At 43.0% G+C, this 26,580-nt stretch overlaps 2 protein-coding genes across 3 annotated transcripts; both read right to left on the reverse strand.

The window, feature by feature from the left end:
* Positions 1–4,305: 4,305 nt before the first annotated feature.
* gprc5c (G protein-coupled receptor, class C, group 5, member C) lies at positions 4,306–12,727 on the reverse strand. 2 transcript variants are annotated; one of them, XM_071907901.2, is made up of 5 exons: positions 12,562–12,727; positions 9,387–10,435; positions 7,020–7,120; positions 5,895–6,029; positions 4,306–5,340 (listed from the first exon to the last, which is right to left on the reverse strand). In XM_071907901.2, the coding sequence occupies exons 2-5, from the start codon at positions 10,372–10,374 to the stop codon at positions 5,308–5,310; spliced, it is 1,257 nt and encodes a 418-aa protein (XP_071764002.2). In that variant the 5' UTR covers positions 10,375–10,435; positions 12,562–12,727; the 3' UTR covers positions 4,306–5,307. The 2 variants fall into 2 exon arrangements, with proteins under 2 accessions (XP_071764002.2, XP_071764003.2); XM_071907902.2 differs by having other exon boundaries at positions 5,891–6,029.
* A 7,685-nt stretch (positions 12,728–20,412) lies between these two features.
* Positions 20,413–22,634, reverse strand: gpr142 (G protein-coupled receptor 142). Its single transcript, XM_071907842.2, has 2 exons — positions 22,472–22,634; positions 20,413–21,371 (listed from the first exon to the last, which is right to left on the reverse strand). Exons 1-2 carry the CDS (start codon positions 22,599–22,601, stop codon positions 20,413–20,415), a joined length of 1,089 nt encoding a protein of 362 aa, XP_071763943.1. The 5' UTR covers positions 22,602–22,634.
* Between the last annotated feature and the right edge of the window lie 3,946 nt (positions 22,635–26,580).

Below are 26,580 nucleotides of genomic sequence, written 5' to 3' on the forward strand. Positions count from 1 at the left end.
TATCAACTTTGTCTACCAAATCATGACGTGAAACAAGCCACTCTGTTTTCCCACAGCTCAGTGCAAGCGGCTGGTAAATCATTCTTTAGCTCGGCTGCGAGGTCGCAGGATCCATAGAGGCCCACGCTGGTTGAGTAACTTCAAATGAACGGGCCTGAATGCACGGCGTGTTCCTGCCGTGGAAGTGGATTGACCGATCGGTGGCCCCCGGCTATTAACACTTCCGTCATCTAACACTTCCACAGTTCACCCCTCTGGCCCCGCACAGGAGCTCTAGTATTGTAATAGCCGTGATGTAAACCTGTTGGTAAACTGCAGAGAGGTTCAGGCTGGGTTCACTTGCTCGAGTTAGAAGATGAAATAGAGTACTGTGAGTTGTATGATCTTAGAAGTGACTGTATTTTACACTGGTTTATGTTTCATAGAGCCACCCCATGCTTGCAGGAAAGCAGAAGCAGAACAGCCCTGGGGCTTGAATGTGTACCTTGGCTCAGAGTTTGCTCCTGATGTGAACTCATCAATGGTTTTAGACTTGGCCATGCTGCTGTTTTTCAGTTTGCTGAGGCATGGGGGCCCGGCCCGCAGGTTCATGATGGGAGGGGCCTGCCTTTTAAGAGGTGGGGAGTGTTATTTTGGAGGGACAGAGGTGCTTTGACTGGGGCCGGAGCTCTGGGCACTGATCACGCCGGGCTAAGTTTATCGGCCAATGTCCTACTTGGATAAACAAAAGGCTAAAAGAAATGAACACGCATTCAAATACACGGACTCTAATACACACTCTGTTGGCAATGACGTGATGTTTGTATTGGTTATCTACCTCTTTAACACACATTCTGAAAAGCGTGTTTTGCCTCGCTGAATACCAAATCACATTGGCCTTTATAGGATGTAAACAATATCTATTACATTATGTCCTCTGCACAGAGAGAGCCTGGGTGACATTTATGAATATTAAAGGCTCTTCCAGGAACGCTGCAACTTTTTCCCTTGCCATTTCGCTCAGCAGGGTAATGATAGCTGACTGCGGTTTATGTCTTGGCTTGATCGCATATTGTGTGTATGTGTAACTCACTGGACAAACAGCTTGGCAGTCCAGATCCCTGCACTATCAGCAGGACACAGGCGCAGCCTTCTAGCACCAATTACCTCACAGTGAGACGTCTCTAACACTCGTGACGCTGCTCTTCCAGGACCGGGCCGAGCTGTGGTGCCTCTGTATCCCGCTGGACACACAGCCTCACCCGACTACAGTTATATGGAACAGCATGCTAAGGCGAAGGTGTGTACATGCAGTAAAGATGTCACGGTTTGAATCTGCGTGAACTTTGTCGCCTGTCATGGCCTCATTCTCCATTATATAATACAAGGCAACAGCAAACATATTGTCGCCCCCCCATGACTGATGGAGACCCCCTCTCGGTCAGTCAATGTGTATATAAAATCTAAACACCAACAAAAATGAATGTATTTAAACCAATCTGCATTCATTACCAGGTATCAATAATGGTATTTCCAGAGATATATGCCTTTTTTACAATCTATGAGTCAAAGTATTTAAGGGCAAGGTTGTGAAAATAGCCAAAATATAGAAGCAATATAGATACAATTCAAATAAAAAAGTCCAATAAATTACTGACTGTATCTTTACAATTCCTGCACTTTTTGCATTTTATCTTTTTTAGATTTATTGTTTATTGTTTTATAGTTTTCACTACAGCCTTTCACTACAGGTTTGACTGACGCTGTGTGTGTGTATGTGTGTGTGTGTGTGTGTGTGTGTGTGTGTGTGTGTGTGTGTGTGTGTGTGTGTGTGTGTGCGTGTGTGTGTGTGCAGAGATAAATCCAATATGACTGCAGGCTAACGGAAGACAACAAGCTACCGGTCCTGTAAATAACCAATCACATCATGCATCACTTTTCACTCCATGAATGATGCAAACCGCAGTCATTTCTATGGCTTCATCAGACAGTATTGAGCATTTGGCATCAAGAAGAAATACTGTAGTTGTATAATAGTCATCTGAACAAAGCTTAATGTGTGGGCGCTAAAACAAAGAGCTACGTCTCCACTTTTGACCTTCCTACCCTTACATAATATACTAGTTCTGTTACTTGCACCTACTGTTTAATAAACTGGGGTCAGGGCTTTCATAACTCTACACTGTCTCAGCAGAATGCTATGCTGTGATGTGAAATGAACATGAAACATCCTATATTTCCCTTCCACTGGACATAAAAGGTTAAGATGACAATGCATCATGTCATGTTATCCTCAATATATCCTCTCATATCTCTTATCTAGCCTGCAGCAGTAGTTTCACATAACCTTTTACTGTTCTGTCTATCATGTGAAACTGAGAATGGCACATAAAACACATGTAATTGTCCACACAGTGATAGCAGAGTCTGCTGAGCCTTAAATAGACTTGGGATGTAACCCGACCTGTATCGCCTTCTCCTGGGACCTGGAGGTTATCAGGCCACAGCAGTTGGATTGGTTATAAATCACAGGTCAACCTCTTGACCACAGCCGCCACCAGCCACCCAGTGTGTTACCACAGTCCTGCAGCCCGACACAGATGGGGGGAATGTAATAGAGGCATGCTGAAACATGAGAGGTGGGGTTCGAGTTGCCCTTACATAAGGGCTTGTAGCAACTGATAATGTAATAACTGCTGGATAATGTAACAACTTGTCCCACTAAATGGGTCAAAAACGTAAAACAAACCTGTTAATGTATTAAATGACATCACATCATTACATTAACCAACAATTATTGCTTCAAAAGGGATGTAATAGCTTGAATTATTCCATTCTTCTTCTTCCAGTTATAATGTTATTAACCAATTTATTATTATATCATAATGTGATGATATTACATTATCCAGCATTACATGAACAGGTTTTATTACATTTTCTGCCCATTTTATTACATTTTGACAAGTTATTACAGTATCCAGCAGTTTTTGCATTATCAGTGGCTCTGTAAATTGACAGCTGCTATTTACACTGCAGAATCTATAGCAGCTGAGCTCATTAAGATATGCTTTCTCTCAGACAGCTCCCGTTGGAGTGTGCACACTGCAGCCAGTCTATATCTAGTTTTTAAAGCCTGTGAGTTATGGGCCTGGATTGGGGGAGCTGGCAGCTGACACTGTCATAGCTGAGATGACGCAAAGCCCAACACAGACAGTGGACTCTCTTCTGAGTAAACAGTTAGCCGCTTTGTGGGAAGATTTGATGGTGAAAACCTGGATACACATTGCCAAGTTGATCACCTGGATACATATTTCTAATAATGAAATAAAGTTGCTCCTGAGTGGAGATACTGCACAATACAAATCCCTCAAATAGTGAGGAATAGAGATGTGTGAGTGACTGAAATGTATTTTTTCTCAAGTATAGAGAGACTTGGGAGATATTTTGGCATTGTAGGGAAAAGATTACTCAAACCACAATCAATGATTTCCATCCCCTTTGCTGACCTTCATGCCTTCAGCCATCTGATGTCAGTGAGGCTGGATCCACTACTGCGATCGCACGTGATGATAAACATGATTGAATTTGGGTGCTTACTAATATTCCTCTCACGTAATGCATAATGGACCTTTACACTGTCTACCAACTTGTAATCAAACAATAGCATGACCTGTGTAATGTTACCAAAAACTACAGTTTTGCTGTGTGTGGAATAAATAATTTATCACAGGCTGATTGACACAAGATGCAGACGCTGCACTTTTATTCAAATAAATCCATCAAATAATTGTTCTTAATGCGGTATAGTAAAATTATAGGCAAAATAAATGGCAGCAGTCTCCAGACAAAACAATGGCTCATTCTGCCCTTCCAGTATCTCATATGCCAATCATCTCTCTGTTGAAAGAGTTGTGTGAGAGAGAGTGGCCCTGACTCCTCAGCTGTTGTTTCTGTCTGGCTTGCTGTGGCCTCCCATAACCTTGACTCTGGAGTCTTCTAGCTCTGTCTGACGCTTGAAGAGCCCGAGGGCAGTGTTGCACGGCCTTATCACTGGTGAGTATGGAAATCACCCGTGTAATGGGAAGAGAGAATGGAGTCAGTTTCCACTCCCAAAGTAATTACCCTTTGAGATGCCATCTCCCAGCACCAGTGACCTGCTCAGTTATCATATAGGAAATATTTCCCGTCACCTCCACTGTCACAACACACCCTCATGACCTCATATCCTCATGTGAACTTCATCACATGTTGATTAGACGACATGCCACTTATAGTTCCACAAGTGAATATTTATTTCGATTAAAAACAAAATCAGTGGCTGCGGGATGTGCAATCAACAGTTCTTAAAACAAAATATACATTAAGATGAAGGCATGATGCTCACGCTGGTTTGATTGGTAAAAATTAAATAGCACGTAAGAGTGCTATAAATAGTTTTCTTTAAATATGCATTTTCATAAAATTCCATGCAATGAGGAACCATTGACACATTAACAACATATTTACATGAAGTCAATACCAGGAGCTTAATGTGATGTGTGAATTATGTGTGCTACAAATGATATTCACAATCCAGGCACAAAAATATATATTGACACCATTACACAATTAAACTTGACCGCACACTTGTCTCTCTATCAACCTAATATATGAGTATATGTGATTATAGGTTATATCCTTCTTTTTTCCAGGTGGTGTAAACACACATTCTCGTTATGCCAAGCCAAGTATAAAATGTTCCATTGCTTTTCCACCTCTGGGATTACAGTAGCTATGTTACTTCCCACCTGTTGCTCCACTGATTCTAGTGTAGGCGCCACTGCGGTGACAGTTGGTGTGTGTGTGTGTGTGTGTGTGTGTGTAGGGGGGAGAAGTGCACTTGTATGCATGCGTGTGTGTACACCGCATAATCACGTCGAGCCAAAAACACTCCTAATGCTTAGGGAGCCTATTCTCTTCCAGCATTCTGCATGTCAGCACCATCACTCTTCATCTGTGTCGTTTGGCCCGGCGGAGAGCTCGCAGTCCATTCTCGGTAAATGGCGACCATTGCAAAACGTCATTGTTCTCTAGCAAAGCCACGGCTTCACCCTGTGCTTTGACTTCCAAATGAGGGTCTATACCGTCTGATAGTCCGTCAATAGAAGGTTTAACTGTTTTCCATCAGCGGCGATGACCCAGTGTTCGCCTCCACATGTCGGGGGCTGGTGGTTCCTCTTAGAACCAGCTTAGGGAACCGTGGATAACAGCAAAGATACAGTCAGCAGGCGCAAATGAAAATACATGAACTGAAATGTCTTGGACAGGGTGTTGAGAGCCGCGGCCTATTCACCACTGGGTCTTCCTATGCAGTCCATTCCCCTGAAGAGTGAAAGAGAGAGAGGATATAGTTAAACATACCGTACTGTGATTTTACTCAGTATATTTCAAAATAAGAGGAAGAAAGAAAAGTGGGTTTTTAGAAGATACAGGATGACAGGAAATATTTAAGAGACTAAAAGTAAAAGAGAGACAACTTTATCAAACACAACCTCCACTTTTTCTTCCATATCCCTAAGAGAAAAGATGGTCGCAGTACAGAGTCGACTCAGTCCATCCAGCATATTGAACGAGCAGGGTAAAAGACACGAGGCCTTGAGAGATGGATAGCTCCACAAGGTAAAAAAATCCCCCAAAAAAAACAGCCAGACAAAGAAGTGATTCATAGGCAACCTGTTAGAAGAAGTTGCTATGGATACAGCAAGAGCTGAAAGGACTACATGTGCAGAGGCGAGAGAATAGAGAAGCATCTGGAGGAAGGCAAGTGGATAAGGAGAAACGAGGAGAAGTGAGGAGTGAAGAGGAGAGGTGTGTGTGTGTGTGTGTGTGTGTGTGTGTGTGTGTGAGGGGGAGGGGGGGGGCAGGGTACGACCTACGCTATTGCCGTTTGTCTGTGTGTGTGTGGCATCGGCGATCTCGGTGTGTAGCGAGGGGGTGCTGCTCCCGCTGTTGGCCGCCGAGTTGGTGGAAGCCCGGGGGATGGCCGAGTCGTAGGACAGCTCCGTCTGGTGCTGCGTGAAGTCATAAGATGGGCCGTGACAAAAACATCCAAGAGAAGCTCCCCGAAGTCTGTCGTCCTTTAAATCACTTCTTAACACCTATTTCTATCAACCTGCTTTGATGTAATGAGGTGTGAGCAAGTCAACTTTGCTCGAGTCCCAAGTCAGTCTCAAGTCTTGAGGGTCAAGTCATAAGTCTAAATGTAGATTTTCAAGTCAAGTCCAAGTCAAGTCCATGTCATTACTGTCAAGTCTCAAGTCTAAATGTAGAACAGCAAGTCAAGTCAGAACAAATCAAGAGTCCAGTATCAATTTAATATCTTAAAGAAAACTAAATATCTAGGACTTTTCAATGTAACATGGTTTTAATAGGATAAAAACTTGGTTAAGAGCATCATGAGTTTGATTTCTATAATCAGTTTCAACTTCAATAAATTAAATCATTCCATACAAATTCAGAAAACAGAATTTAAATTCAGTCGTCTGCTGGAACAAATCTCATCACTTTCAATCTAAGTCATTTACACAAACACAAAAAGACTTTAGAAACCTTTTCAAGTCATCAAAGTAAAAGTCAAAGTCAAGTCCCAAGTCACCAGAACCCAAGTCAAGTCTCAAGTCTTCTCCTCATGCATCAAGTCAAGTCTCAAGCAATTAAGACTGTGACTTGAGTCTGACTCGAGTCCCCACCTGGTAATGTTTCCCTGTTGCCACTGTCCTCTTCTTTTCTTTCTTGTTTCTGTCTCATTTCTTTCGATCCTGAAGCACTTTGTATGCTTTGCTTCAGAAAAAGTGCCTCACAAGTAAAGTTCTTTTGACTATTATCAATATAAGTTCCTCATTCCAATAAGGATTTGCCTACCGCAGTGTGAGTGTATGGTAAGTGCGGAACCAGCGACTTATCTGACTGTGTCTTTACTGTTCTCACCACCCTGTTTCCTATAAAAACGTGGTCGTAAACAACATATTCAAATGTGTGTATGCAAACATGGGCTTACTCACATTCCCCACTCCCTTGCTGATGAGAGCCAGCTCAGTGGGCTGGTACACCGAGCTGCGCAGCTGACCGCTGTAACCGCTGTAGGGGGAAACAGGCTTGGAACCTAGGAGGGACAGACAGGGAAAAGCAACAAGCGTGATCATTTTGTCACCCATGAAAACAAGCCTTCTCAATATCTTTAGGCCTCTTGAGCACTATCCCAGGCATTCAGCGTTCCCTGGCAACCATCTGTGAAAGCCTTATGTTACAAACACAGCACTTAATCACCATGACAAGACTGTAAGCAACAGAGGCACCGTCAGGCCTTTATCTTGTTTGTGCTTCCACAGAAGGGTGTGCGAGACGACCTCATCATTCTCTCAGGTGGGAGCGCCTGCTCTTCCTGTGAAATGTCTCCCCTGGATGAGAGCGGCGCCACACCTCCGTCTCCACGGCGACGCGGCAGCGCAAACACAAGCCGCTGTGTTTCTGGTGGGAATCGGAGTCAGACCGAGTGGGAGTGTGTTTGTGTATGACACGCCGGTTAGGGACACGGTTAGATACTAGACATTCATTAACACATAGGGAATGGCTCATTCCCTCTGAATCACCTGCTGCAACGGTGGGAGTGGAATGTGCGCTACAGAACTTGGTAGGTTGATTGAATTTTCATGTCCTACAGCTGAGGGAAATCATTGACTTTTTGGTCAGAGCCCACAATGTGAGGAACAAACTCCACTATAAGTTTAACCCTACAGAGGGAGGGTTGAAGGGTTTAGTCAAATATTGGAGCTTTGTGCAGCAACCACCAGATCGGAACTCGAAATTCAATATATCACAATACAAAAATGTGACAATACGTATCGTGGGGCAGAAAAATGAATCGCGATATTAGCTACATTTTATTCTGCTGCAGTAATCACAGACGAGATGTCTTGCTCATCACAGTTTCACAAGCTCTCCATCCAAATTATATTATTTGCACTTTGTAATGACATTTTTAAGTTGTTGTTTACATTCTGACAAGCCATTGCTAGAAAGATTTGTGGCTCAGAAATAAACATAATTCTGCACAGTCATACTCGGTGTTATTGCGTATCGAATCGTTTTGTGAGACAAGCGTATCGTCCCATCCCTAGTAGGCTGTGAATGCAATAATAACTATTCATCACAAATCCAAAATGAAATAATATGTCAGTGATTTTGTAATAGAAAAGATAAGAGATACAAATTGGATTACACCTCAAAGACATGGAACAGTTGTCTGACAAGCTGACAGACCAGTGAAAGACATCCAATAGCCTTCTAGGGCTTGACTGGCCACACGGCGCCATCCGCATTACCATCTATGATTATCCCACCCACTCTACCAAAAGCCCTGATGATCAGTCCTGGCCAGCATCAAAGGCAGGGAGCCACGGAGGGGTGTAGGGTGCAGGACACTGTGTTCTGTTCTGTTTGGCTCTGCTACTGCGAGATCAGATACTGTTCAGCTTAGTATTAGAACATCAGCATCTCAAATTCTGTAGGGTCATCGCATAGATGCAAAACAACCTTTTCAGGACGTTTCGCAGGGTATTTGGTCTTTTCCAATGATTTTATTTTTCATGGACTTGAAACTACTGTTGATTGCTCATCTGTAACTGGTGACTTTAGAGATATCTTGTTTCATACATCAAGGTCATACTGAATAATCTATAATGAGAGAGAGAGATTTTAATATAACAAACTATACAATAATCTCACACAGTAACCTCCCTGAAAGACACAGTGTACATAACACTGTGTCTTTCAGGGAGGTTACTGTGTGAGATTATTTGCATAGTGAATGTGCCCATGTTCTTAAATTCACCCTCCAGTAATCTCACAAACAAATTGAAATTGTTGAAATATGTCTAGCGAGCAAATCATTGATTTACAAGACAAAGTAGGACTAACAACAGTAACAACCTGACGAATGAAAATGTACCGCTGTGCATAATGATGCGTTCATGTCATATTGGAAGAAGAGGAAAAACAGATGACATCTCATTGTGACAACTTAGAAGCGTTCATGTGTTTAACTTGTTGGAACACCTACATCTAAAATAATTTTCATGAATTTAAAAAGTAGATTTCAGAAGTAGATTTGATTGTAGAAGTGTGATATAACAATAACTGGACTACTAGGTTACCACTAGGAGGCTGAGGTGAACATGTTTTCCCAGTTAGCAGCTCGCATTTACAGTAAATCCGACATGACATGAACGTAGCATGACAGCTCACCTCACAGGTTTCACAGGAATTGTGAATGGTAAGCACGCATCATTTATGATCGACGGTTTTCAGAGAAGCTTTGACATTGGAATTGAGTGAAGATGTCAGTGAGGGAGGTGACATACGCTACGTACCTTGGTTGGGTTCATCCATAGAGAAAGCCTTGTTCTCCATGAACATGTTCTGGGAGCTCTGTTCCTTGAGAATGGTCTCGTAGCCCACCCCTCGGCTGGGGTACAGGTCCTCCGCGTAGCTTTGCTGGCTGTCGTCTTCAACGGCCAAACAGCAGATTTCTGGGATGGTGTGGAAGAAGAGGAACACCCAAGCATTTGCCACCAGGGCTATGGCCAAGGTGGGGTCATCCCACCTGGGACCCCCCGTCCTCTCGTTCCCATAAACGTACATGACGATCCACGCCACCCAGATCCCGACAGAGACCAAGCTCGTCAAGAGGATGAAGGCGCCCTCCTTCTTCCACTGCTTATGCTTGCCCGCCATGACGGCCAGACTTGCCACTACCACCGCCAGGATCAGGTTCATCACGTAGATGAGCGCCATGACAAAGTCCTGGTTGGCGATGTTGCAGGGCGTTGCCGTGGCTCTGCCAGCTTCGGCCGAGGCGTTGAGCGGCTGCTGCGGGTGGCGCACCACTGTGATGATTAGCCACTCTGTGTTGATGACCACCTCCACCAGCCACAGCCCCACCGCCCCCAGACACAGCACCCAAGACCTGGGCCCACGGTTCCGCCTGGCAAGGATGTTCAGCCTCACACTTTGCATCAGGAGGCAGGCGAAGCAGCCGGCGAACAGCACTCCAAAGAGGAACCTCCGCGAGGCGCAGGTGGAGAAGTCCTTCTCCACAATGAAGGCGAAGGTCAGGCAGAAGAGGCCCAAGGTGCAGAGCAGGAAGCAGGCGTGGAGAGCCACCGAGCTCTTGCGGTTCTTGTCCGCCACGAAGGGCAGGCTGGCCAGCAGCGAGATGAAGAGCACGATGGAAGACACCACGCCGGCCCCGGCGAAGGCGTCCAGCACGATGCCCCACACTGCGCCGAGATCACACAGGTTGTAGTAGAGGGAGTCCACATTAGGGCCGCAGCCCTGGGGGGTGATGTTGGCAGCCATAGACTGAAGAATGAGAGCAGACTAGAGGAGGAACAGCTGAATTCCTGGATCCCAGCAGCACCTGTTCACATGGATAGAGAGCGAGAGTCTGAGAAAGTTGGGAAGTGGACAGATCTTAAGGAGTCATAAGACACAACGTCATCCATTCAAGATAAGTGATACTGCAGCCTACACCCTATCAGGCAAATATTATTCATACATGAGTCAGTGTGCACACACTAACAAATGGAAATCTAAACATAACCTTAATCATGATGTCATGTTGTCTATTAACTTTTTCCATAAAACTATGTAATGAAAACTGACTAAACTGTTATTAATAGCTTGAAAGCATCAAATAGCTGTAAAACCTCACCAGCTACCAATTATAAAAAAATGTCCCAGTAACTTCAAACCCTGGACCTTTTCCCAACTCTACTATTAATCATTAATAGGATCTGTCAACAAATATTGTTTCTTTTTACGTTGAGAATAAAATGCACCTTGAATCAATGAGGGGAGAGTCCACAAAAAACCTAAGGTACCGTGGATTAGAATGTCATTGTAAAATGTACACCTGCAAAAAATACACATATATATCAAATTGAGGAGTGGCACATTCCATGGTACCTTTTCAAGGCTCTCTATTAAACAACATCAAAACAACACAGAACATTGTCAGCCTTTTTGAATGAACATCTCCACAGTCCCAGACTTGTCTTTCTGCTGTGCCAGGCTGTTTCTCTTTGTCCCCATCAGATCCAATTACACTGAGCTGAGGACAGTCCCGGAGCCAGATCGATGGATGTGTGGTGGCGGATGCTCAGTGTTTCTGGTCACTCAGTCAGGACAAGAACCTTTATGGACTAAAGAGTCCAGCGTCTTTATTCCATGCGCCTAGATTTGATTAGCCCCTTTGCGTAATGTCATTTTCCGGCCAATTCTGCCAATTATCCCAGCTAATGTAGGGTTGCACATCCAGTCAATTGCTTGTTAAGTGAGGAAATATAGACTTCCAATTTGGTTTAGTTTTAGAGTTGGACCTCTGATCACACACACAGAACCATGCATGCGCTACAGTATTTATTCCAAGGTCTCTGGGTTTTCAAACAGAGGCATGCTGCGATATTAGCAGCCATTCACAAGTAGACATCAAGGGCATTTTCACCTCAGTTACCATGGAGAGCTCAAGGACCAACTGTTTCATATTATGCTTGTCATTTCTGAATGTTCAAGGTAGGAATGCAAAGCAGGTATTTAGATATTTCATTGTAATATCAGGCAAAAATGAAATAAGTTATTAGGGGGGCTATCTAATAACTAGGCCTTCTGTATGCCAAGTATCTCACATGGTAGACTTCTCCTCTAAAACAGGGGGTCCCAAACTTTTTCATGTTAGGGACCCCAAAATGGATAAACATTAGACCATGGACTCTTTTGGGACCCCATCTGAGAAGTTTTTTTTTTTCTCCATATGATTTGATACAGAGACAACTGTGTATTCTGTAAGTGGGGAGATAACAGTGTGGAGGAGAGTGAAACCTCTGATCAGAACAGTCATTCCTGTAATATTTTCTCAAGGTCCTATCAAATGAATAAAACAAGTGAACTATTCCTCATTTTGCAGCAGACCACTGCGGGGCCCCGGACCCCACGTAGGGGACCACTGCTTTAAAGAAGCAGCAGCTATATGACTGCAAGAGCCTATGTGTCCAACCACGAAAAATACACGTGTACAGTAGCCTACTGGGCATCGCCTGCACATCTGTACAACTAAATGGACGTCAAGTTAAAAAGTGCATTAGTCAAAAGTAGTCGGTAAAAGAGTCTGATGATACATTTTAAAAATATATATTTCGAATATAACAAATTCGAAATATATTTTGGACACTTCCTATGCTGTTGATAGGAAATGCCTGCAACTATCCAAAATATATTTTGCACTCAATTGAAATCCATTAACATACTTTTTTTGTGTTTGACACTTTTGTATAGGCTATTTTGAAGCATATCGCTATTCTTAAGTATATGAAACGTATAGGTTTGTTTGTTTTTTCCAGTGTGTGGGTCAGTTGTTTACGTTAAATTATTCACAGCCACATACAAATCTCACAAAGCCAATACACAAACTTTGTAGAAGTCGAAATGCAGCATCATTATTATTCATCTTCAACAGGAAAATAAAATAAGATGTGAAAGATGCATTACCTGAAGCTCTGATCCGCTTCAGTAGAGGTCTGTAGTTTGTTGATCTCCCCAAGAACTCGCTTCTTCACCTGCTCCGGACCGAGACACCGGCAGAAAGTGCGCTCATAATAAAATGATCGAGGGTAAAAAGTTAAAGAAAGATCGCACTCTTGATTAATTCCCTAATAGAATCTCTCATTACATTGATTGATCTCAGCACAGTTCAGTTTAAAGCGTTGCCCAAAGATCTGACCGGGGCAATAAACTCTCTCTCTCTCTCTCTCTCTCTCTCTCTCTCTCTCACACACACACACACACACACACACACTTTCCTCACAAAATTGCTGTGTGGATTAACCCTTCCAATTGGTCCATTCAGTTGACTCTTTTTTCATAACATTCATTATTCATTATTACTTAACAGAGTCATAGGCAACACCATTGGTTTAGTTAATTTTAAGGTAAACAGTTTTCATGAATATCAACTTATTCGGTGTATCAGAGAAGTAGAAACTTGATTACGGAATAATTATCTGATCAAACTGGCATGAAGAGCCATCTGGTGGTGAAAAGTGGTAAATCCTCCAGCATGTCAATGTGCTTTCCTACATGAGGGTGGCAGCAAAGGCAAATAATGGAGTCAAGACAACTGGACCTTAGGTGAAGAGTTTCATTCCAAAATGCTTTTTATCCATTTAGGGTAAAATGCTGCTACCTGAAATTCCTCAATATTTCAAAACTGCAGATAATTAGAACCATAATAACGGTACTATTTTTTAAGCAAAGGTCTTCTACAGTACAGGACTCATACATTAACTTTAATATTTTCATGTCAATAATTATTTTATTAATGTTGATGTAATTTTTTTTTTCAGATGGTGGATATCTCATTTTAGAATGGATATATTACAAAGACAGACATTTTAAAGACTACTTGACTGCCACATCATCCCTTTTATGAAGTGGTAGCCTATATATAAAAATATACTAATATAAAACTGGTGGGCTGCTGCTGCCCACCTGTTGCTTCCTCCATCAGTAGGACGTCAGCACTATATTGCTCTCATTTGGAAGCAAAACCATCAACAGACAAAGAGAAACGTGTCTCTTATTTGATGACTTGCTGTGGATAATAGCACATGATTGGCTTTACACCTCATAAAGTCATTATTTGTGCAGTGATGCAGTTTCCTGGGCCAGCAGCCAATGCATATTCTCCAGTGAGATCTCTCTAAATCCCCAACATAAAGGTAGACTGAATTATTTCCAAGAGATTTGTTAGATCTCGTAATAAAAAAAGCATTTAAACTTCACAGTGTCAGCAGCATGTGTTAGTGCAGGTTTGATACACAGCTTCTGCTTCTGCCAATATGATAATTTTGGATTGTGGGTCAATCTCAGTTTTGAAATAACTCATGTGTGAAAAGCTATTCGGGCTGTTTATTTACAGGGAAGCTTTTTCAGCAGCTGGTAAAGATGAGTGTGAAAGAGGAGTCCCTTAGGGTGCTGCACCTCAAAGTACCACAAGAACCACAAAGAACCACAAAAAACACAAAGTACATAGTAGTAGTAGTGGTACTTTGTGGTATGCTTTTCTTGAATTCAATAAAGACAGACCCTATAATGCTCATATTGTTGTAGTCCATGTAAGTAACACAAAACACTGAGAATCATGTAACAAAAAATAATAACTAAATAAATAAATAAAGAAGCTTAAAAGTGAGTTCTAGCTCTAGTTCTACCAGAAAATAAAGCTTTCATAGGAACTGTATTTTTCTCCATTGCATCATGTGGAAGGATAAAACTGGAGTTTATAGAAATGATATAAAAATATGGCGTGTTACATGGATAGGTCACCTCCATTTGGCCTGTAATTGTATTTTATTTTTTTGCTTTTTTTTCTGCTCCAAGTGAGTTTTATTTTCTTACATTGATTCTCATAATGTGGAACCAAAAAAATAAGTCTGTATGAAATTCTATTCTTTGCTCAACACAGGTGTCATTTATTACAAATGAAGTGAAATAATTGCTTTTGCTACTTTTTACACTACAATACTGCACAGTAAAAATATGATGGCATGAATAACAAACATTGGCAAATATACATATATGGCCTAATGCTTTAGTTGAAGAACATTATAAAATGAAAGACTGATGAATGAAAAACTATGTTGGATATGAGCAACAATTTTTGAATCTAAATTGTTTTAGAAAGAGATTGTTTTTGATGGCATTGTTGTGTTGTCTTTAGTTGGGTTGAATGCAGATCAGTCTATTAATCCAAGACGTCTTCTTCTCTGGCTCTACTTCAAAAGACTCATCTTGTTAAACTGTGTCATTAGGACATGGATTATCCCTTTGTTTTTCTTCCTTTTGTTCTGTCTCTTCTTTTATTCATTGCGACGTGTTAGAATTCATTGTATCAGCCTTTTTCTTTGGCTTCATTGGAGGTGGAGGGATCACATGCACATAGAATGAATGACTATCATTTTCATTGTTGCTTTTGTCTTTGAGCTCTGATCACTTGATCTCTTGCTCATTTCCTCACTTTCTAAATTATGATCCCAACATTACATTTTCACCAGAACAGGAGAAATGAACTGGATTTCTACTGTTTCTGCTGTTCTCAATCATCTCAATCATCATATCATTGCCATATTAGGAAAAGCAAGATGCTAGTGAATGAATTTAGGTGGTTTTAAAGGTCCAGCGCAGTGAGAATCACATTTCCCAATCACATGGTATTGTTTAACAAAGGGCATGTTAACGTAAAGTTGTCCAAACAGTCAGTGTTGTGGTAATTTAATGAATGCCCTTTGGGAAACTGTCCCTCTGGTTGTCAACAGAATCAAACTATTTTAGAAATCCAAACTACTTCCTGGTGTAAATGATGTCACATATACCCAGATATGCATACTTAATGAGGTGCTGCACAGTCTGTGAGACAGTCAGGTGGCTGCTTGCCGAACTAACAAACTAACTAAAGTCACCGCGCTTCCATTATGGATTGTCAACAGATGCTGAAGTTTCTGCACTGGATATTTGTTCACCAAACATACAAATATTAGTATGCAGTGGAAGAACAAGAGATTAGGAGATTAAGCTCTCACTCTGTTCTATAAGCTTTGGTGTACAGTAACAGCACTAATGCTAGCTACATTGGTTAGCTAACTTGTCTAGGTGGTGCTAAGCATGTGGACAGAGCCACACCCCCTCAACCTACTGAGAACTGACTGAGCAGAGAGCATGGCTCACTAAAACAGTTAAGAAATTAAATTACCTGTCATCCATTTGGGCAAATGACACTCCTCATTGTAGAAATCAATAGCAAGGTTGTCCTGACCGAACTGAAATAATTGATCTGGATCTTTAAGCATCAACAAGCCCATTATGTGTGGCCACAGAATTCAGTCTCCCTTCCTGATTAGTATAATTGACAGTATTGAATAAATTCCCAGCACTATGATTCTGAATATATGCCCCATCCCAAAGAATTTATTGATTGTTATTCCTAAAGTGAATAAAATAGGCTCCAGATTCACAAGAGTCAGTGGCAGTGAATCTGGAGCAAACTCCTCTCTTAAAATTGGGCTGTAAGCGCTGACAACACTAATAAAGATTTTAGTGTAGATCAGTTTGGCCAGCACACCCTGAGTCATTCAGCAAGGCAGACAAAAACTACCCCTGATCTTTTAGTGTGACTCCAGCTTCCTTGCACTCAGCCTTGCTTTGCCTCAAGAGCTGAATTTCCCTGCTTCATTTCCCCCAGCTCTGTCTCGCTGGCTGTCGAGTCTGCTCCGCAAGGCGGACTGCGTCTTTGTTTGGACTTCATTCTCTCCTTTCAGCTCCTCCATCTGGCTCTTAAGTCGTGCTTTTAGCTCTCCATTCTCCGTAATTAAGTCCTCCACCTGCCTCTCGGTATCTGACACTCCCGCCTGTAAACTTCACAGGTTTTTATTTGGGGCTGCATCTTCTTGCTTCCGTTAAATCCGTCTGGCTCATTGCGGCGAAGGCTGGATTGTCTGTCTCCAGATCCAGATCTAGCCCCATTTTCACGGTCTCTACCATCACCTCACTGTCCCCGAGTCTGACCTCCATTCTCTGCTCCATCACCATGCCTCATCCCTGAGCTCATCCCACATTATGAGAGCATTGGTGGTCTCTGAGGCCGTTTTCATATTGACCAATTCCCTCTGTCCAATACCCCAGGGAGACATTAGAAGAGCAATCTGTGGTGCAGCATCTCTCATTCTGTATCTTTACAAAGACAACATTTATGATGATGGTCTGTCCTCACCTTGTCCTTGTCCTGAATGTTACCTTTCTACATGGTCAATATTTGTGATTATACCTGTGAACCCAGGAACTCAGCACATTAACACAGAGGAAATGCAGTCGTAGAAGCCGAAAATGTTCACTTCGGGGCAGAAATTGATTTATTTTGTTTTTAAAGCTATGGGATAATCTATGATATATTATATATAAAAGACCACTGTACAAATCCCATGTTAAACATTTATTTCCTTTCAAATATAAAAGTACAACTCTAGTCAGTGCTTACAGACAGGATCATTCTGCATGACAATTACAATTGTGCCATGGAGGAAAACTGAGAAATAATGTAAACATTGCACATGAAGCCACTTTAACAACAACAAGGCAACATGCGGGGACAACATGCCTGTGAAAGTTCATCGCATTCGAACCAAATTCACCGAAGCAGTCAAACAGCTGGTACAAAAACACCTTCTTCTTCTTCTACTTTACTTTCCACAGTAACAGCCAAGGATTCATTTCAGGTTGTTCCGTGTCAAGTTGCCAAACAAAAAGAGAGCAAAGGAAGTTAAAGAAACAGATTTGAACAGTTTAGTATCAGCTTATTCAGACAAGAGCATCTGATAGGAGCAACTAGGTCTTTTTGACATATATACACATGCTCTTGAGACTTGTAATCAACCTCAACTCTTGGAAATCTTGCCTATTGTCTTTGTGGTGATTTGCCTTTTCACATTATGCCATGTGACACCTGCTGAACAGCAAGCAGGGGCTGAATAGAGGTGGAGTGGGGACTCGGTTGGGGACATAACCGAGTGTTTGAACAGGCACAATAGACAGGTGGCAGGCAGACAGGAGAACGTGTGGCCAGTGAGGTTTACTTGCTCTACCGTGTCCCTATGAGTAACACCCCCCCCCCCTCCAACCCCTCTCCTCCTCCCTAATGAGGACTGTCATAACCAGCTCTGCAGTTGTGTCGGGGGCCTGGCACAGCTCCATTAAGCTTTAATCAAAGCCTGCTGTGACATCTTGCCGCCGCATTATGGCCTTAACTATTTATTCTTCTCCCCTCTCTGTTTTTGTCAGACAGTGGGGGAGACGGTCTTCAAAGAAACGGTTCATAACATCGACATCTGCGCAGAGACTCTCAGAACTCAGTATGGTCACCCGGATGACATAAGCAGATTGACACAGGGACACACGGGGGTCCAGGGGGCCACTAACACGCTGTCTATTAGTATTACAGTAAACTGTAGACGGATGAGAGCAGGCAGGTGGCTTGGCATGGTGGCTTTTATCAATACGTGTTGATATTAGATCGAAGAGGCTGGTCACATAGCCCCAAAATAAACCTGTATGGGTGGTCAGTAGAGTAAATGAAGGAGCAATCTAAAGAAACCAGCTATCTACGCTTGAAACCTCATTGCTCTCTGAAGCATAAAAAACTGGTTGTGATGATATGGAGAGATATCACTGACACAATTTGAAAGCCTGAAGCTAAATTTTGAAAGTAAATATTGAATCTTTGCAGGAATTAATTTGTACTCGTGTTTGAGGTTCTGTGGTCATAAAAAAGTTTTGCACACTTGAAATGAAAAATCGATGTTCGGAATTCCAGTTTGAATTTTTGAATGCTTGCAACTTAATGTTTGTATTAATGGGATTAATGGTTACATATAATGGAACTACAACATTTTTACATGTAAAGCAATAGCACCTTCAGCAGCTTTCACAGCTACGAAGCCTGGAATTTCTGTCAGTGTTTTCTCAACAGTACAAATTAACTCCTGCAAAGAGTCAAAACTTAGCTTCAAGCTCTCAAATTGTGCCAGTGATATCTCTCCTCATCATTATGCTAGTTTACACAGAATAAAAACAGAGCAATGTTGTATTACATCAAGGGCATCCATCTCCTTTCATCCATGGAGACTTCACAGTTGGATGGAATGTAATTATAAAGAGACACGAGTATCTAAGCTGCCATTTAACACACATGTTAACACAATCATTATGCCAGATAGAAATTTAAGAATATATATTAAAAAAATCATTGACAAATCAAATCATTTACAATATCTGTTAATATTATGCTGTGGGCCCTACAGTACGTGAAATGAAAATTATGTATAATAGTTTGATAGATGTTTTTAGGCCAGTTCCAACACGTATCTAAATACCTAGTCTAGCTTTGAGTGTGGCTGCAGCATGTTATTTCAAAATCTGCCTGTTGGAATTTAATGTCAAGGCATTTAATATGCCATATAAATAGCCCATCCATCAACATGTATTCAGACAAAAGTAGAAGCTGGCAGAAAAGCCTTTTAACATATTAGTGCTGCGTGAAAGATCAAACTGACAACACGGCTCACCACTCCCAAGGGCCTCAATTAAAAAATGCGCACACTTCAACAACAGATGGCTCTTACAAATCTTGTTAAATAAAATTGTATATGCAAATTAGCAATACTGATACCACTAGTGTAAGTGCAGATCTCTTACTTTTGATGAGAGGTAACATCACATAGCAATCACGTATCATTGAGTTAGTGGTTCAACGTGTCGCCGTGATGTTACATGTATACAGGCTCTGAAAAGGCTTGTAGGGAATGGAAATGTACTAGCCGACGTCTGTGTGTGTGCACGTGTTCGTACATGCATGAGAGTGTGTACCTTCCCGTGTGCGTGTGTTTGTGAGTGTGTGTGTTTGTGCAGACCATCAGCCTAATCTTTGGCTTGTTTAGCTAGAGCCGAGCTCACGGGGGTGATGCAGCGGAGGGGCTGTTTGAAGAGCAGGGTCTTCACTCCTGCTGCTTAGACAGCAAGCTTTCATTTAAGGCTCCATCGAGTTGCATTTCATGACAAAATAAACACTCGCCTTAGCAGCTGTGGTTTTTGTGCCTGGGAGCGCACTGTTGAAATGGAGGACGATTTCTTTGCTCGATTGGCTGTGCTCAGCAAGCCTGATTGTCATTTGGGCATTCAGCATCTTTAGAGGAGAGGATAGCAGCCACTAAAAATTGAAACTCTCTCGTTTCTCCCTTTGCAGTCCTTCTGGAGTGAATTTCAAGGCAGCATGAGGGAAATTGATTGAAGCAATTTGAACGCCACTTGACATGATCAAAGTGGGACTGGGCTGATGAATGGATCACACTTAGCAGCATGCAAATGATAGCTTCATCTCTCCTCACTCCTCTGCCTTCTGTGTACTTACCACAGCCACTGGATTCATCACAGAGAAAACAAATGGTCTGTCATTCTTTTTTTTGTTTCTCTTAAACAATATCAAAAAATATCTTGTCACGTATTACTACCATATATGGAAAAGATTTATTTAGCCAAATTCCTTTCAAGAAAAATAAATACGCTGTCATCTCATCTGATTTACGTGGACAAATAACAACCAATGACACGTTATAATACAAAAAACATACGGCCTGTGACTGTTCAGTTCATTTTAGGCCCTTTGAGAAAGCTCGAGGCTGATTGGCAGCTGTCCATGGACATAGCTGGAACGCAGTGTGTGGCTCCGAGGTCATAAGTGCTCATGGGACCGTGGGACGCGGGGGTGTTTCGGATTAAGAGGCGGAGGTCACGGGGTCAAATGGTTTTGCTGGCCCTGCGAGGTGGCAGCGGGGTGGAGTCCCGCTGCGAGCGCTTGTTGTTCCCGCTGTACAGAGACGAAATGGACACGTTGGCCGGGGCCTGCTGTTGGCGCAGGGTGCGCTGAGGATACAGCGGACCCCCCCGCAGCAGCAGGACGTCCCGCACCGCGCCGCGGAAGGGCTTGCTGACGAAGCAGTAGAGGAAGAAGTTGACGGCCGTGTTGAGCATGGCCAGCATGTTGGACAGGTCGTAGGCCAGATGGACACGCCAGTTGCGGTGAACCGAGGACACGTACAGGTGGTAGATGACCACCACGGTCCTGGGCGCCCACAGCACCGAGAACACGGAGGTGATGGCCAGCAGCATGGCCGTGGTTTTGCCCAGGCGCCGCCGAGGGGCCGTCTGGGGCCCGCACTCCTCCTGGCAGCACTGTTGCCTCTGCCTCACCCTCAGCGTGTGGATGATGAGCGAGTTCAGCACCAGGAAGACGCTGCAGGGCAGGAAGTAGATGATGGTCACGTGCGTCCATATGAGGGCGGTGTCCAGCGCCGTGGGCGGGTGGCTGTTCCTCCACATGTCCGACCACCAGAAGAAGGGCACGCCCGACACCAGCGACAGCATCAGGACCGCCGCGATGATCTTCCTGGCCCGCGCCGGGTAGCTGATCTGCCGGTGCAGAAGGGGGTGGCACAGCGCCACGTAGCGGTCCACGGTGAGGGGGACGGTGGACCAGATGGAGGCGTGGTTGGCAGCAAACTCGGCGGCGCTGACGGAGTGCAGCAGGAGGACGGGGACTTCCCGGTGGAACACGGCCGTCTCCAGCAGGAAGCCGACGAAGATGATGAAGAGCTGGGAGAGGATGTCCGAGCCTGTCACCGCCAGTAGGTAGTAGTATAGAGCTTTCTTGGTGCGGGACGCCAGTCTGGACAGGGCCACCGCTGTCAGAATATTCACTGATAGAGTGAGAGAGACAAACACAGACAGAGAAAGAAACAGAGGAACAGAGAAAACAAGATCATGTTAGCTGCTGTTTATCATATTGCACTGCATGGAAATGTCTTTTGTAGGAAGAAGGGGTTAAGCAGTCCTGTTGTATTGTACAAAATATCATGTGCGTGCATTCGCAGCAGTAGGAGTTACAAAACATTGATTTTAATTGTCTGTCGGCAGAGCGTCGCATCTATCTTCCAGTAAGTATTTATATACAGTCTGTTTTTGTCAAACAACTTGTCAACAGCAGGATATTTCCACCGCAGCTATTTGGAGAACACGGCCAGTCTTAGACCTCTTCGCCCCTACAGTTGTTGACTCTGGCCCTCTGGCCTTTTTTATTTCCCTTTGGGGGCAATTACTCTGCCATGCCCTTGATGCGGCCCAGAGGTCATCTGGAGGCTTTGCTGCGAGGCGTCCGATCTTGTTTTGAACCCATCTACACACCCCTCTCATCCACCACTGGATCAATACCAACTCACTGCCATCAGCCTGCCTGTCTGTCATGTAGCCCGGCGCAGTAACGACAACAATGCTGATGTGAACGCTGTCCATCAAAATGACTGGTATTCCCCCCCCCCCCCCCCCCATCTCTGGATTGTTGAGATGTTAATTTTGGACACATTTTGGCTCAGGGTGTGGGAGGGATGTACAGTGACAAGAAGGAGAGACGCCAAAGAAGTGATGGATGGCTGGAGGGAGGGACGGATGGATGGATACTCATAAACTCAAACAGAAAGTGATTATTAGAATATTAGATTATTGTAATCTGACCTGTGGAAGGAGCCTTCACTGCTGGATCATGTGCTACTACAGTATATTATCACACCGGTCCACTAATGCACAAGTAATGTACTAACTCCCTTGTGCACTGATTCCCTTCATCTTGTGCAGTTATCACTTTCAGTATGAATAGATATCAATGGAGAAATACAAATAGTGCTTGGTGGATAGTGATTGCGGTTTAATGCGAACACAACAAATTGAATACGATCAGTTAATGTAGTTCTGACCTTAGATCCTAATGCATTTGAAGATTCACTGCATTATATTTTAGATGTACCTGGTACTCCCACACACAGGAGAGCGCTGTAGTAGATCACAGGGATGAAGCCCAAGACACATTTGGACTTCTCAGGTTCCAGGCCCCGCTCCTGGTGGCTGGCCACCGTCACATTGGGACAGTCAATCATGACCTTGTCGCTTCTCCTGGAAATGAGATAGAGGGATAGAGAAATGTTGATGAGTTGATGTTTCAACCAAGAATGCAAGAAAAAAAAAGGAAAACTGTTGACTTTGTAAGTTTGTGGACTTATTATAGTTCAGAGCAGAGCAAATTGCAGTGCAGTTGCAATGCTAAGTTCTGCTTTAAGAGTGGTTGCTTCAACCATGCCATCCAAAAATGCTAAATAGGATTTGCGTGAGTTTCAATTAGGGTTCGAACAACATGGGGTTTTTGAAGGCCAACGCTTATATTTTCAGACTGAACTTACCGATATTGTCGATATTTTGTGTATTCATTGTTTCCCCCAGAATTGTATTCTCATCAGGGAGGAAACGCCTCTGAAACAGCATTTAGACCATCATGGGACACTAAAACCGCACCTATTCAATGTTGGGGAAACTCTGGCATACTTTAAATGATGACATAATTTACAAAAAACATAACTGAACAATTAAATGAACAAATACATTTTTTATGTAGTTGTAGTCAGAGAGGAACCTCCTGGTGTATATTGGCAATGGACAAAATTACTGGCAGATACCTGATATTTAATAAAAGGCCAATATCAGCCTGATATATCAGTCTAAGTCGTTTCAATACATCATTATTCACAGATGGTGGGCAGCTCTGTCCCCTGGCCATTGTATCTTGCGCTGTGCCAAGAGATTGATGTTAGGCAAATGGTGCTTGGGTAGCGGAGTTGTTTTTTTGTTTTTTTTCCAGACAGAAACTGTGTTAATGGAGGTGAGTAAAGCCATGGAGTTTGGACCCAGTCAATTAAACTGGAAGTCCACAACAGCAGATGGGCAGACAGTGATGACCCCGTCACCCTGCGTTAAGTCATTATCGTCCTCCCTCTGTCTCCGTCTCCCCGTCTCACCTTTTCACCCGGGTGCCATCCATCCTGTTTTTCTCCTTTGCCTGCTCATCCATGCAAGGCATATTTGGCCTGCGTTATCTCTCAGGCTTTCAGTGACGAACCCATTTGTGGATACTCAACCAACGTAAGCGTCCTCATGGAGCCTCAATCTCCCAATCAGTGGATCAGGGAGATCACTCTTACTAACAGTTGTTCAAACTTAATTACAGCCAATTTAAAGGCCATTCATGCGCCAAACCCCTGCATACACATTACGTGGCTGGCACAATTTATAGCCTGTAGCATGAATGTGATCATAAAATAGACTGCCTCTTTGTGCTTAGCTGTGCAAATTCACCCCAGCAGAGTAAGTTGGACAGAAAAACACAGATCGAAAAAACAATCTTCAATATCAGTGATGCGTTTCATTATATGTAGGTGTGCAGAAAGGGGAGGGGGGGGGAGGGTGCGCTGAAAACTGCCTCATCAGTTTCTTCAGATGCAGTTGGCATTAGATTTCAGCATGGATGGGTATTTTGTCCTTTTACTGGCAGAAAGCCTGTGGTCAGCAGGTGGCTCCTAATACTGTATGCCTGTGTGTAATCTGTAAAAAATAAAAACATACTCCACAATGCTGATTTGTCAGTTCACTAGAATAGAGAAAGGCAGTCAGACCACTCATGTTGTTGACATATGTCTTCATTATATGTCAGCATTTAGAGTAGCACATATGGGTCATGACAGACCATCACTCTTGCAAGCCTGTACTGTCTACTGAATGAATCTGTCTTACAGCTAATATTTTTTTTCACATCTCCAGTCTCAGCTGTAGTAATCTATCAGAGATATGTGTCGTGATAAGAGGCCTTTATTACACTATACACTTTGGCACAAAGGCGTAAGCCAAACTATAAATTAAACAACACGTCCTAGAACAACTTGAGAAATGTGTGCTCGGTACTTGTGAATGCTGGGATTCCGCTCTGTTGTTATTCTGAAAAACGTTCTACTCATAAGCGAGCGGTTGCTCGGTTTATCAGATGAAAACACGCTCATGTTTCACCCCTTGTTATGTAAGAGTATCCCACTTGCTGAGATAGAATGTCCTGGTATTAATAGGAGTTCAACTCCCAGGGGAGAGTGTAGGGAGTCTGCAAATATACATTCGCCCCTATACTATTTGACCTGAGGCAGTAACACACCTCTGTTTCCTATGTATTCACGCAGGAGTGGTGCACTGTAGCAACTGATAATGCAATAACTGTTGGATAATGTAATAACTTGTCGAAATGTAACAAAATGTCCCTCTAAATGGGTTGAAAATGTAATAAAACCTGTTCATGTAATGAATTGCTAGATAATACTGACAGTAGATTATTACATTAAGCAGTGTACCAGCATTAAGAAGTGTACCATATTTTAACTGATGATGTAATAATGTGATTGCAGCCTTATGTCCCATAGGGGACGAAAAGCATTAAGTAAGTAAGTAATAATGTGATAATTCATGATAGTTAGAAGTATTACATTATTAGTCAATATTATATTACATCCTCAGTTAAAAATATGTTTCACCCTTAATAATCACTGGTTAATATAATAATGTAATGTTATTACAATATCCAGCAATTGATTACATTTTTTATTACATTATTGACCCATTTAAAGAGACATTTTCTTACATTTTGACAAGTTATGACATTATTTGTCAGTTATTACACTATCAGTTGCTGCAAGCACCTCCACAACAAGAAAATGAACAGTACTGCTAGACAACATGGGAAATTAAAACAATACTAGTACAATAGTACAAGTACAATACTAAACCAAAGCTAAAATTGCCCCCAAGCACCACTGCTGCATAACATTACAGAGGAAACAAGGCAGCATGGTTAGGTCTGCCTCACTACAAGGACAGCATAGCTGACGTTTCTTATGTGCAAAGACACCTGATCCGTTTTCTCATGTGCCTGGTCTCAGGACCAGCGGAGGGAAAGATGATAGTTGTGAATGAGGCGGCTGTGAGGTTGCCAGCGAAATATTGCAAACAACGACCAATCAATAACCCCCACACCACCCTCGCTCCTCTTTAACCCTGAAGGCAGTAAATAAAATCTTTACACATGAAGCTTGGCTCTGTTGCTGTAATTGCTGTTCATCACACTTCATACTTGGGCAATTTCCTCTGCAGTCTCATCCTCACAGCCTGTCCCGGAGGCGCAACAAATTCTAGGGGTGGGAATAGAGTTGCTCTCCTCTCCACCACTTCCTTCACACTATAGATGAAATTCTTAATATGTGTTTGATTAAATCTAGGCGTCAATCATGACTGTCAGACAGTTTTCTCACACGAGGGAAATGTACTACATAGAACTGATGACCGACTCCATCATACTGGTCCAGTCAAGCATCAGCAGGCAATATCCTCAGATTAATCTCCCTGAAAAGCATATCTGAGACGGAAACCCTTCAACCATGGCAGCTGAGCTAGTAGCCTACAGCCTGAGGATCAGAGGCCAAAGCATGTTCCTGATTAAGACTCTATTTTAGATGGTCTTCCCAGGGTTGAGATCCAGCTGGAGGCAGGGAAAGGGGAGCTGCGGGGGGTTCAATGCCCAGGAAGCTGAACTGAATTCTATCTGTTGTCCCTGTGCCTCACTGAGTCCCCTTAATTATTCATTAGGGGACAGCGCACCTGAAACAACAGCGCTGGGAGACAGGGCTGAAAGGTGCCTGCCAGCATAGCCATACATTAAACATATCGCTGTTTCACATCAACACGAGAGAGAACAGACTTCAATGTTAGCGAGGTAAGTGAGAACTATAGCTCGGCTTGACAGCTTGTGTGGATGCTGGAGAACACTCGTGTCTGTCAGCTGGGACGTATCGGACGAGTCTTACAGGGTTTATTCTGCCTGAGTGGCAAAATGATTGCTGATTAAAGACGTCGAATTTACTCATCGCACAGTTCATGAGCTGTGCTGCTGCTCAAAGTTCACAAGTTCCAGAATGCTGACCTGTGGCCGATGTTGTTAGGAAGACAGAATCCAGAAGTGCATTTTGGCACCAGAAATTACAGGCTAATATG

Source organism: Centroberyx gerrardi, chromosome 20 (assembly GCF_048128805.1).
Source record: "Centroberyx gerrardi isolate f3 chromosome 20, fCenGer3.hap1.cur.20231027, whole genome shotgun sequence".
Taxonomy (NCBI): Eukaryota; Metazoa; Chordata; class Actinopteri; order Beryciformes; family Berycidae; genus Centroberyx; species Centroberyx gerrardi.